Source organism: Gopherus flavomarginatus, chromosome 6 (assembly GCF_025201925.1).
Source record: "Gopherus flavomarginatus isolate rGopFla2 chromosome 6, rGopFla2.mat.asm, whole genome shotgun sequence".
In the NCBI taxonomy this organism is placed as follows: Eukaryota; Metazoa; Chordata; order Testudines; family Testudinidae; genus Gopherus; species Gopherus flavomarginatus.
This window is the reverse complement of record NC_066622.1, coordinates 116,206,638-116,220,355: the sequence shown is the minus strand read 5'-3', so window position 1 is coordinate 116,220,355 and position 13,718 is coordinate 116,206,638. Positions and strand designations below refer to the sequence as shown.

At 50.7% G+C, this 13,718-nt stretch overlaps 1 protein-coding gene across 7 annotated transcripts in view; it reads left to right on the top strand.

Moving 5' to 3' along the window:
• PTPRE (protein tyrosine phosphatase receptor type E) overlaps window positions 1-13,718 on the top strand; it is a 181,654-nt gene that overhangs the window by 149,650 nt on the left and 18,286 nt on the right. For all 7 annotated transcript variants that reach the window (XM_050959414.1, XM_050959415.1, XM_050959416.1 and 4 more), the window contains one exon: window positions 9,652-9,777. In XM_050959414.1, the coding sequence (XP_050815371.1) occupies window positions 9,652-9,777 (126 nt within the window). The remainder of the gene's footprint in view (window positions 1-9,651; window positions 9,778-13,718) is intronic.

Genomic DNA, 13,718 nt, shown 5'->3' with positions numbered 1-13,718 from the left:
TCAGCCCTTTGTTCTCCCACTGGCCAAAACCAGCTGGCTTCCAAGTTGAGGAGAGCCTTTGGATCACCAGTTGCTAAGTTCCAAAGTGTCCAGGCTATTGTCAGGGGTCCAGGCTGTTAGGCAGTGTCACACTTGCTCATCTGCAACAATAAACACTCTTCCCCACCTGATTAAACATGCAGCACATAGGGGAAACTGAGGCACACGAAATAGTCATACAAAACTTTAAGAAAATTCCCTACTTCATCACACCTTTATATTTAGGTTGCATAACACTTCCTTATAAAATATTCTGGCTGCCTTTTTTAGAGAAGTGCTAACTCTTCTACTGTTTGCAGCAGGTATTTAATATATGGCAGGGGGGAAGACCTTGGGCTACAGAAGTGCCTTTTCTTTGTCTCATGAAAGTCCACTCAGGTCTAGCTGAGATATATATGCTTTGGAACATTGCTACTTCTGTTGCTTGAATTGTCAGCAAAATTTCAGCAACATTCAAAACCGTCATAGAATCACAGAATTGTAGGTCTGGAAAGGACCTAGAGAAGTCCTTTAGTCCAGTCTCCTGCACTCATGGCAGGACTAAGTATTATCTAGACCATCGGTGACAGGTGTTTGTCTAACTTGCTCTTAAAAATCTCCAGTGATAGAGATTTCACAACCTCCCTAGGCAATTTATTCCAGTGCTTGACTACCCTGGCAGGAAGTTTTATCTAATGTTCAACCTAAACCACCCTTGCTGCAATTTAAGTCCATTGCTTCTTGTCCTATCCTTAAAGGTCTAGGAGAACAATTTTTCTCCCTCCTCCTTGTGACAACCTTTTATGTGCTTGAAAACTGTTACCATATCTCCTCTGTCTTCTCTTCTCCAGACTAAACAAACCCAGTTTTTTCAATCTTCCCTGATAGGTCATTTTTTCCTAGACCTTTAATCATTTTTGTTGCTCTTTTCTGGACTTTCTTCAATTGTCCACATCTTTCCTGAAATGTGGCACTCAGAACTGGACACAATACTCCAGTTGAGGTCTAATCAGCATGGAGTTGAGCGAAAGAATTCTCATGTCTTGCTTACAACACTCCTGCTAATATATCCCAGAGTGATGTTTGCTTTTTTTGTAACATTGTTACACTGTGAACTCATATTTAGGTTGTGATCCACTATAACCCTCAGATCCTTTTCTGCAGTACTCTTTCCTGGGCAGTCATTTCCCATTTTGTATGTATGCAACGGACTGTTCCTTCTTAAGTGGAGTACACTGCATTACTGAATTTCAGACTATTTACTTCAGACCATTTCCCCAGTTTGTCCAGATAATTTTCAATTTTAATCCAAAGCCACTTGCAACTCTTCCTAGCTTGATATTATCCGCAAACTTTGTAAGTGTACTCTCTATGCCATTATCTAAATCGTTGATGAAGATATAGATCAGAACCAGACCCAGAACTGATCCCTGTGGGACCCCACTCGTTATGCCCTTCCAGCTTGACTGTGAACCACTGATAACTACTTTCTAGGAATGGTTTTCCAACCAGTTATGCATCCACATTATAGTAGCTCCATCTAGGTTGTATTTCCCTAGTTTGTTGAGAGGGTCATGCGAGATAGTATCAAAAGCCTTACTAAAGTCAAGATAGACACTATAATAGGAACTCCAGAAGTAAACATTCTGGCTGCTGCCATACAACTGTAGTGGATTGTGGGGAAAGTTGGGCCAGGCTTCCCTGACAAATCCTCCCCCCATCCCACCAGTAAATGGACCCAAAGGCTTAGCCACCCAACCCTGTTGGAGACCATGTGAACAGCAGCTCCCCCCACCTCATTGAGGGAGACAAGAACTGAGCCAGATTCCACCTAGTAACCCTGAGCCCTTGCTCTAGTGGCTCTTCCCCCTCTAGGATAACACTCTTTTCTTTTGATCAGCTAATGAAGTGAGTCCTGTAGTACAAGCTGTGCTGCAGTACTGAAGGTTCAGGGTTCAAACCCTGCGGATGGTGCATGATGGGGCCTTTTTTTACAGTAGTACATAATAAAATTTGGTTTTACCTTTTTACTTTTTAAAAAAGCCTAGGAAATTACATACAAAAAATTAAAAGAATGTTATTTAGTTTGCAAAGTCAAGAACAAAATTAGGAAATGCAAGAATTACAATTGTCTGTGCAAGCTTTTAATTTGGTCCTCTTGTACATATGCATTTAATTACATGATCATATAGTAAAACCATGTAGTTTCAAATGGACTCCTGCCTGTTTCAGGTCAACAGTGCTCAGGGGATGAATCAGGGTTATGTAGTGAATGAGGCTGTTTGTAGGATCTCTACCTTGTTTGCTGTACAAAATTGGAAGGTGTGTAGCAAACAAGGCAGGAGACTGCAGGAAGAAAAAGGATGCTCTTATAGTTAAGGCAGGTGACTGCCACAGAGGAGAACTCACTGCTATCCCTGCCTCTGCCATAGTTTTCCAATGCAATGCTGAGCAAGTATTTTAAACCACAATTTTGGCAGGTGGCTACTAGTCGTGTGTTCGTTTTCTGGTTGTCGAACTTGACATACCTGGGCCTGTTTTGCAAAAGCATGGAACACTTACAACTGCACATGAAGTATATGCCTGATGTGGATGTTCAAAATTTCTTGTAATAAGGCAGTGTGGTCTGGAGGAATCTGTACAGGGCTGGGAGCCAGAAAGTTCTGCATCCTAGCTCTGTGTGCCACTGGCAAGGTTTTTTTGTCTCAGTTTTCTCCATCTGTAAAATGAGGCAAATAATGTTTTGTTATCTCACAAGGGAGATGTGGTATAAAATTCATTAATATTAGTGAGCCACTCAGATATTGTGGTGATGAGTGCCCTAGAGAAGACAGAAGAAATGAATAATTATGTATTCGGTTTTGGGTTTGGGTAGCATGCAGTAAATAAGGCAAGAGGTCACACTGAATGATAAGGATAAAAAGAAAAACTGAATAAAAGACGGTTACTCACCTTTGTAACTGTTGTTCTTCGAGATGTGTTCCTCACATCCATTCCAGTTAGGTGTGCGCGCCGCGCGTGCACGTTCGTCGGAAACTTTTTACCCTAGCAACTCCAGTGGGCCGGCAGGTCGCCCCCTAGAGTGGCGCCGCCATTGCGCTCGATATATACCCCTGCCGGCCCACCCGCTCCTCAGTTCCTTCTTGCCGGCTACTCCGACAGTGGGGAAGGAGGGCGGGTGTGGAATGGATGTGAGCAACACATCTCGAAGAACAACAGTTACAAAGATGAGTAACCGTCTTTTCTTCTTCGAGTGATTGCTCACATCCATTCCAGTTAGGTGAATCCCAAGCCATACCTAGGCGGTGGGGTCGGAGTGAGAAGTAGCAGCATGGAGCACTGCAGATCTGAAGGCCGCATCCTCTCTTGACTGCTGGACCAGGGCGTAGTGGGAAGCAAAGGTGTGGACCGATGACCAGGTCGCTGCCCGACAGATTTCCTGGATGGGCACACGGGCGAGGAAAGCCAGCGACGACGCCTGCGCCCTGGTAGAATGCGCAGTCACACGGCCCGTAGGGACGTGGGCCAAGTCATAGCAGGTCCTGATACAGGACGTTACCCACGAGGATAACCTCTGCGAAGAAATGGGAAGCCCCTTCATGCGGTCCGCTACTGCCACGAAAAGCTGGGGGGATTTGCGGAACGGTCTGGTCCTCTCCACATAGAACGCGAGAGCCCTACGGACATCAAGCGAGTGGAGCTGTTGCTCCCTGCCTGAAGAGTGAGGTTTCAGGAAAAAAACCAGGAGGAATACCTCTTGGTTGATGTGGAAGGCTGAGACCACCTTGGGGAGAAAGGCAGGGTGTGGCCTCAGCTGCACCTTATCTTTATGGAAGACTGTATACGGGGGGTCTACCGTGAGAGCCCGGAGTTCCGACACCCGTCTAGCTGAGGTGATAGCTACTAGAAAGGCAGTCTTCCAAGAGAGATAGAGTAGGGAGCAAGTAGCTAACGGCTCGAAGGGGGGCCCCATGAGCCGAGACAACACCAGGTTAAGATCCCAGGTTGGAGCAGGGAGTCGGACGTTAGGGTACAAACGTTCCAGCCCCTTCAGGAATCTAGTCACCGTCGGGTGAGAAAAAACGGAGCGGCCATCCCCACCCGGGTGAAAGGTGGAGATAGCCGCCAGGTGGACCCGCAAGGACGATATCGCCAGGCCCTGTTGTTTGAGGGACCAAATATAGTCTAAAATATTGGCCACCGAAACTTCCATCGGGCGGAGACCTTTCTCCACGCACCAACAGGAGAAACGCTTCCACTTGGCCGAGTATGTCGCTCTAGTGGAAGGCTTCCTGCTGCCCAAGAGTACCTCCCGTACCGGGGTGGAGCAGCGCAGTTCAGAACTGGTCAGCCACGCAGGAACCACGCCGCTAGGTGCAGCGACTGCAGGTCCGGGTGACAGAGAGTCCCGTGTTCCTGGGTGATCAGGTCCGGGTGAAGGGGCAGGGGAACTGGGTCGGCTATGGCCAGGTCCAGCAACATGGGGTACCAATGTTGCCTGGGCCACGCCGGGGCTATCATGATCACGCGGGCCCTGTCCCTGCGCACCTTCAGAAGGACCCTGTGGACCAGCGGGAACGGGGGAAATGCGTAGTACAAGTGGGTCGTCCACGGAATAAGGAAGGCATCCGCTATAGACCCGGGTTCCCTGCCCTGAAAAGAGCAGAACGCCTGGCATTTCCTGTTCCCTCCGGACGCGAAGAGGTCCACACGGGGATAACCCCACCTCTGGAAGATCGAGAGGGCGACGTCCAGGCGAAGGGACCACTCGTGTGAAAGGAAGGATCTGCTCAGGCGGTCCGCCAGCGTGTTCCATACTCCGGGGAGAAAGGAAGCCGTGAGGTGAATGGAGTGGGCTACGCAAAAGTCCCAGAGTTGCATCACCTCGTGACATAGAGGAGAGGATCTGGTGCCACCCTGCTTGTTGATATAGTACATGGTCGTCGTGTTGTCGGTAAACACCGCGACACAACGACCCCGAAGCTGGTGACAGAACTTTTGACAAGCAAGGCGGACCGCTCTCAACTCCCGCATGTTGATGTGCAGCTTCACCTCCTGCGGGGACCACAGGCCTTGTGTTCTCAGGGATCCCAGGTGGGCCCCCCAGCCAAGATCTGAGGCATCCGTCGTTAGGGACACCGAGGGCTGGGGTGGGTGGAACGGGAGCCCCGCACACACTACGGACTGGTCTAGCCACCAGCTGAGAGAATCCAACACCCCCTGGGGAATTGTGATCAGCATGTCTAGTGGTTGCCTTGCCGGCCGGTAATGTGCGATGAGCCACGACTGGAGGGGCCTCATGCGGAGCCGAGCGTAACCGGTCACAAATGTGCATGCTGCCATGTGGCCTAACAGGGTTAGACATGTCCGTATTGATGTTAAGGGGGCTGCCCGCAATCGCTGAACGATCGCCGACAACGCCTGGAACCTTGGTAACGGCAGAAGAGCCCTGGCCACAGTGGAGTCCAGGACGGCCCCGATGAACTCCACCCTCTGCGTGGGGAGCAGGGTGGACTTGTCTACGTTGATCATGAGGCCCAAGGTAGCAAACAGGCCGGTGATCCTGCGGACGTGGCTGCAAACCTGTAGCTCCGACGTGCCCCGAATTAACCAATCATCTAGGTAAGGGAACACGTGGATACGACTGCGCCGAAGATGTGCCAGAACGACGGCCATGCATTTTGTGAATACCCTCGGAGCCGTAGAAAGGCCAAATGGGAGGACTGCAAATTGGTAGTGAAGGCGGCCCACCACGAATCGAAGGAAACGTCTGTGGTGTGGCCAAATGGCAATGTGAAAATAAGCGTCCTGCATGTCGAGGGCGGCGTACCAGTCTCCCGGATCCAGGGATGGGATAATGGTCCCCAGGGATACCATGCGGAACTTCAACTTCACTAGGTACTTGTTGAGCTCTCGCAGGTCGAGGATAGGCCTGAGGCCTCCCTTGGCCTTGGGGATCAGAAAGTAGTGGGAATAAAACCCCTTGCCTTTCTCGTTTTCCGGAACCGCCTCTATAGCTCCTTTGTTGAGGAGCGTCTGTACCTCCTGCCGAAGGAATTGCTCGTGAGAGGGGTCCCTGAAGAGGGACGAGGAAGGGGGGCGGGAAGGAGGAAATGATATAAACTGCAGGCGGTATCCCGTCTGCACCGTGCGTAAGACCCAGCGGTCCGATGTTATTTGGGTCCACGCCGGGAGGAAAAACGAAAGGCGGTTGGAAAACGGGGGGGAAGGATCCGTGGGGGAAACAGTTACTGCGCCCTCGGGCGCACCTTCAAAACGAAGGCTTGGGCCCAGGCGGGGGCTTAGAGGAGCTTTGATTCTGCCCCCCTTGATTCCCCGAATGTCTACGCCTTCCATTCCTGCCGCGGCGCCTATTAAGGTCCTGCCGTTGGCGGAACTGGGGGTATGGCCTACGCTGCTGTTGCTGCTGTGGCCAGAAGGGTCTGCGCAGCGTTCCTGGCGTGTGCATCCCGAGGGAGCGCATAATGACCCGATTGTCTTTAAGACTTTTGAGTCTGGGGTCTTTCTTTTCTGAAAACAGGCCCTGGCCTTCGAACGGGAGGTCCTGGATGGTGTATTGGAGCTCCGGTGGAAGGCCAGAGACCTGAAGCCAGGAGATGCGGCGCATCGTTACCCCCGAGGCGAGGGTGCGGGCAGCCGAGTCTGCAGCGTCCAAAGAGGCCTGCAACGAGGTTCGTGCAACCTTCTTGCCCTCGTTCAGAATGGCCGCAAATTCTTGACGGGCCTCCTGTGGCAGCAGCTCTTTGAATTTGTCCGCTGCCACCCATGAGTTAAAAGCATATCTGCTAAGAAGGGCTTGCTGATTTGAAACCCTGAGCTGAAGGGCCCCAGCCGAATAGACCTTGCGGCCGAGGAGGTCCATACGCCTGGCCTCCTTGGATTTGGGGGCTGGGGCTTCCTGTCCGTGGCGCTCCCTCTCGTTCACCGACTGCACCACCAGGGAACACGGTGTCGGGTGAACGTGGAGGTACTCGTAGCCCTTGGAGGGGGCCATGTACTTCCTCTCGACGCCCCTCGCCGTAGGGGGCATGGAGGCCAGTGACTGCCAGATTGTATTGGCGTTGGCCTGGATCGTCCTAATGAAGGGTAGGGCGACCCTGGTGGGAGCATCGGATGAGAGGATGGTGACGATGGGGTCCTCGATCTCAGAGACCTCCTCGGCTTGCAAGCTCAGATTCTGTGCTACTCGTCTAAGGAGGTCTTGGTGTGCCCTGAGATCTAGCGGAGGAGGGCTACTGGAGGAAGTGCCAGCCACCGCTTCGTCGGGGGAGGAGGATGAGGAGACCCCTGGCAAGAAAGTGTCCAGTGGGGGGTCCCCCTCAACCCTTGCCTCTGTCTCAGGAGCAAGACCAGGGTCTTGCTGCTTCGATCCTTCCTCTCCATCAGGGGAGGGAGGGGGGTGAGACAACGAAGCCTCTGGCACCCTGTGCTCCGCCGTTGCAGGCCTAGCAGGAAGCTGTTGGGGGCCCTGGGCTTGATGGTACGCCCAGGGTGTCCAAAACCCCCACTGCTGCGGACCCTGGTCCTGTTGCGGAGGGTCCTGGAATAATGCCGCCTGTCTGTCGGTGCCCAGCGCATATACACTGTCCGCTTGAGATGACACCGACGGCTGTCTAGAAGGCCGTGGCGGGGCCGACCGCGGCTGATAAGAGTGCGCGGTTCGGCACCGAAGATCTTCTCGGTGCCGGGGATCGGTACCGGGAGTCATAGCGGCGCTGGGATCGGGACCGGGTTCTGTCTCGGTGCCGGGATCTGGACCGGTACCGGCCGCCGCTTCGGTGCCGCGATCGGGACCGGGACCTGCCACCGACGTGGTGCCGGGAGGTCGACCGGGACCGGGACCTGCCACCAGCTCGGTGCCGGGAGGTCGACCGGCGCGGTGAATGACGGCGAGACTGGCTCCTAGAGTCACGGTGCCGGTATCGACGGCTGGAGTCAGACCGTGACCGTCTGGAGGTCGATCGGTGCCGCGAGTGCGACCGGTACCACCGAGGGGAGCGGTGCCGGGACTGCGAGCAGCGGCGGGATCTCGAGCGACCGTGGCGTTGGGACCTCGATCGCGAGCGTGAGTCCCGAGACGGTGCCGTCATCATGGGCTTGCCCCTAGATGCTACCCGCACCGGAGGTACCGGGGGTGGCGGCTGAGTCGACTCAGTCAGGGTGATAAGGTCCCGTGCCGAGGCGAAGGTCTCCGGAGTGGATGGGACCAATAGCTCAACCCCAGATCTTATGGGGGAGCTTGGCAGTACCGGACTCGACGGACCCACCGGGCCCGGAGTCGACGGTGCCGGTAGTGCCGCGGCCGATGTCGATGCCGGGCGCTCCATTCGAGTCTGCCTGGCTGGAGTAGCAGACGTTGATGGTCTCGCTTCTGCACCCGGTGCCGGGGAAGGTCGGTGCCGGGGAGTCTTTCCGGTGCCGGTGCGATCCGGTGCCGGCGTCGAGATCACGGCCTGCGAAGCTGCTGGGTCAAGTGCCGCTTCCATTAGGAGAGTCCTGAGTCGCTGGTCTCTCTCCTTCTTTGTTCTGGGCTTAAAAGCCTTGCAAATGCGGCACTTGTCCGACCTGTGCGATTCCCCCAGGCACTTTAGACACGCGTCGTGAGGGTCGCTGGTTGGCATAGGCTTTTTACAGGCCGCACATTGCTTAAAGCCCGGCGAACCAGGCATGAGCCCGGTGCCGGGTGCCGGGAAGGGCTACAGCCCAGACCGGCGAACAACTATATACAAATACTATTTACACTACAACTAATTAACTAACTATACTTAACGACTAACTAACAACTGTAGTAATAACGGTAGTAACAAGGAGAGCTAGGGACGTGGAGGACAGCAATGCCGCACTCCACAGTTCCAACGACCGACACGGCGGTAAGAAGGAACTGAGGAGCAGGTGGGCCGGCAGGGGTATATATCGAGCGCCATGGCGGCGCCACTCTAGGGGGCGACCTGCCGGCCCACTGGAGTTGCTAGGGTAAAAAGTTTCCGACGAACGTGCACGCGCGGCGCGCACACCTAACTGGAATGGATATGAGCAATCACTCGAAGAAGAACTTTTATTGCCTGAGCACTATCCATCTTGTGCATTGAACGAGGCAAAGGTCCCATGGAAAAAAATAGTAAGGGATAATGTGCACAAGGGGGATGAATTATGGTTGCACAAGCAACCTTTGTATAGTATCTCACATAATGGCATGACTGATCTGAAGAGTTGGTTTTTGGACTTAGTCTCAGGTTTGTTTGTCTTTAGTTTTGGGGGGAGGGAATTAATCCCCCATTTTTACTTCCACGTGTTTTCATACATTAGCATCACTAATAATTGTTTTACTTTTCCTTTGTCCCAAATCCAGCATAGTTATCACCTATATTTTGGATATTGGCTTGTTTTCTAACAGCCTGAAGTGCTAATTAACTTACTACTACTGTCTTAAATAGTGCAAGGAGTTTATGAAATAGCTGGTCTAGGCTAGACACTGATTAGGCGTTTAACTGCAGAACTTCTGTAGAACAAGTTTAAAAAGCTGATCATGACCTTCTAAGATGTGCACAACAGCTTAGAGCTTAGCAGAAGAATGTTGCAAGGAACATTTACTATTCTGTTTCAATTTTACAGGAAAAATGTTTTCAGTACTGGCCATCAGAGGGCTCTGTAACTCATGGAGAGATAAATATAGAGATAAAGAATGACAGTCTTTTGGATGCCATAAGCGTAAGGGACTTCATAATCACATTCAATCAGGTATTGTCTTGAAAGTATAGTGTTTCCTACACTTTTAATTATTTATAACCATGATAGATTTATGAACTTGTGCATTTGTGTCTGGGTGGTAAGCCTAGACAATACATTACATAGGTTTTGTGAGAAATAAGGTGTGTTTTATATCAGCTAACTGTCAGCTAGCCTTTTATTAATTAAGAGAAAATACTTATATAAAACAGTTTGTTTAAGGAGTCATATTACATTAATCAAATGGAAATTCTGGCCAATTCAGCATTCCCTTTTTTAATCTAGTGGTTTCATTTTGTGCTAAACAAAAATGCAGTTCTTTTTATAGTTGTTGGGAGTTGTAGTAAAATAAATGCACATGCATGTTGCTGAAAATTTGCCCAAATGTATTAAATTATAATGAAATCTCTTTATAACACAAATACCTCTGCCCACCATCAACTGTTTCCAGACAAGTAGGATCCTGTAGTCGAATGAGTGATACTCTCAGGGCCATTCTTGAACCTTGTTTGGTTGTTATGGACCAGGATGTAGGCGGGTTTGGCCTAGTAGTCAGACCAGGAATCCAGATTGGGGAACAAGCCAACGGTCAGCACGAGAGTCAACTGCTAGTTACCAGAGCTGGGGCTCAAGCCAGAGTCAGAACCAGGAACTGATGATGAGGGTCAGAGATCAAATGCCTGAGCCAAAGGTCAAACCAGAGTCAGAAGTTGAAGGCTGGGTCAGAGTCATGACTGCTAACTGATTATTGGAGGCAAGGCATAAGGACAGGAACTGGAGGAGAGGCCAGGATAATATATGGAGATATGCCTATCTCATAGAACTGGAAGGGACCCTAAAAGGTCCAGCCCCCTGCTTTCACTAGCAGGACAAGTACTGATTTTTTTTCCCCAGATCCCTAAGTGGCCCCCTCAAGGATTGAACTCACAAGCCTGGATTTAGCAGGCCAGTGCTCAAATCACTGAGCTTTCCCTCCCCAGGATCAAGCACAGCGCAGGAGTATGGTGGGAACAGGAGCAAAGACGGGATGAGACAGGAGCCAGAAGCAGAGTAGGGATCAGGAACAGGGTTGGTGCAAGAGACAGGCACAAGCAGGGTCCTATGCAGCTACAACAGGAAATCACCTTGTTGCTCAGACATTCTTCCTGTGCCTGCTTCTGGCTTAAATAGCATAGGCCATGTCTACATCTAAAATTTTGCAGCGCTGGTTGTTACAGCTGTATTAGTACAGCTGTATAGGGCCAGCGCTGCAGAGTGGCCACACTTACAGCAACCAGCGCTGCAAGTGGTGTTAGATGTGGCCACACTGCAGCGCTGTTGGGCGGCTTCAAGGGAGGTTCGGGGAACGCGAGAGCAAACCGCGGTGAAGCTGGTCTCCTTTCCCGGTTTGCTCTCTCGTTCCCCGAACCCCCGAACAAGCAGGTCTCCTTCCCTGCGGTTTGCTGGGTGGTTCGGGGAACGCGAGAGCAAACCCGGGAAAGGATACCAGCTTCGCCGCGGTTTGCTCTCGCGTTCCCCGAACAAGCAGGTCTCCTTCCCTGCGGTTTGCAGGGTGGTTCCGGGAAACGCGAGAGCAAACCGCGGCGAAGCTGGTCTCCTTTCCCGGTTTGCTCTCGCGTTCCCCGAACCACCCAGCAAACCTCAGGGAAGGAGACCTGCTTGCTCGGGGTTCGGGGAACGCGAGAGCAAACCGCGGCGAAGCTGGTCTCCTTTCCCGGTTTGCTCTCGCGTTCCCGGAACCACCCAGCAAACCTCAGGGAAGGAGACCTGCTTGCTCGGGGTTCGGGGAACGCGAGAGCAAACCGCGGCGAAGCTGGTCTCCTTTCCCGGTTTGCTCTCGCGTTCCCGGAACCACCCAGCAAACCTCAGGGAAGGAGACCTGCTTGCTCGGGGTTCGGGGAACGCGAGAGCAAACCGGGGAAGGAGACCAGCTTGATTACCAGAGGCTTCCTCAGGTATGCTGGGATACCTGCTTATTCCACGGAGGTCAAGAAAAGCGCTGGTAAGTGTCTATATTTGATTACCAGCGCTGGATCACCAGCGCTGGATCCTCTACACCCGAGACAAAACGGGAGTACGGCCAGCGCTGCAAACAGGGAGTTGCAGCGCTGGTGGTGCCCTGCAGATGTGTACACCTCCTAAGTTGCAGCGCTGTAACTCCCTCACCAGCGCTGCAACTTTCTGATGTAGACAAGCCCTGAGTTGGACTAATCAGCGGAGAAGGGTGATCCTCCAGTCAGGGTCCCCATGGATAGTGCCTGGGCTGAGGCTATTGTCCTACCAGTTTCTCAGCCCACCAGATTTCAGCAGACATTGAGTGGCTGTCTGGGGACTCCCAGGCCTTGGTTCAAGACCTAGGAAATCACAGTGTTATAAATATCACTATAAACGTCATAATTTGTTTGGCAAATGACTGCATCATTGTTTTTTTGAAAACTCTTAGTTTTCCTGCAGTAAAAGTTTAGAATCTGACTATGACTAGTTTATGTGTGCGCACACATGCATGAGACAGAAGGAACTAAGCTAAAGCAATGAGTTTATGAAGTATAGTAAGGGATTGTTATAGGTATCCTGCTACACAGACATTCATTCCTGGCATGCTTTTACTTCTGACTGTGATATTGTAAACCATTAGAAGCACAAATAACATAATTCAGTTTGTGTTCACACAGCAGCTCTTTCACCATCACTATCATGCTCTGCATCCCCACCTACCATCCTGCCTAATAGTGTTAATGTCAGTGCAATCTGGGTACATCTGGATGAGTATCCTATAATGCCTGTGCAGAGGGTAGGGAACCCAGAGAACAAACACACAAAGCAGCAGCAGCAGCAGCAACATTTGAGCCCGTGCATTCTAGAATATCCTACTGCACACACAGTTGAGAAGGAGGACAGGACAAACCATTTGCACAAATATGATTAAGTGGTCTAGTCTTCATAGCACAAAACAGTGTGCCAAATAGGACGGGTTTGCCTGCACTGAGCTTTTTTTCAAAATGTCCCTCTGGTGCACTGCTACCTAGCTGTGGTGGCAACCTTGGAAATTCTAGTATAGACAAGGAGTTGCTGTTTTTACCTATAAGTCATCTACATTTGCTTTTGAGGAAGGTTGGATGATTTGAACTCCCACCATTGTTACCAGCAATGGAGCAATACCAGTAATAGTGCAACAGTGGGAAATGTTAAAAAAATATATTTATAATCTCAGTGTAGTTAAGGTCTAAGAGGGTGCAGAGGTCACATTTTTCCAAGCCTGGCCAGTTCTAAGCCATCTTTTAAGGTGGCTTGTTGGTTAGCCAGGAATTGCCCTTGTGCCCAGGGGAACATAAGCACAACAATGGAGTTTGGCCTCTGCCTCAAAGAGGCAAGAAGCTCTTTCCAACTTCTCCATATGTGCCAACACAGTCTATCCAAACAGGAGCCAAGCACAATGTAGCCCTAAATTTTAGTCAACAGATACTGAACTCATTCTTCTCATAGTGATTTCTAGAGTAATGGAATAATAATTCTCTGTGTATTGTTCAAATCATGTCAAAGAGGTTATAAAATTCTACAGAACTATCAGTTTTTGACTGCCCTGTATTTTTCCTGCATTACCTTGCTTCTTTCACACCAAGATCTATGAATGTGCAGTTGTGACAGCACTTTGCGTGCTCTCCCTTCTTGTGCACCCTTGTTGCACTCCGTCAGACCTGTCTCAGTAATTATATTTGGAATAATCATGCAATGATGAGAAGTCATAATAGAAAACTGTAATGAAATAAATACCCACCTATGCCCTTTCTGTAAGAATGCTTAAATAATCAACATCTCTAGAGGCAAAGGTGGTTAATTTGTCAGATAACAAATAAAGTTGGACAAAACTGAATAAAAGGGTTTAGACTACAAAAAGGTCCTCAGTTTGTGAGCTTGACGTTTTCACTGACATTTTGGATACAGCCTTGAAAGTG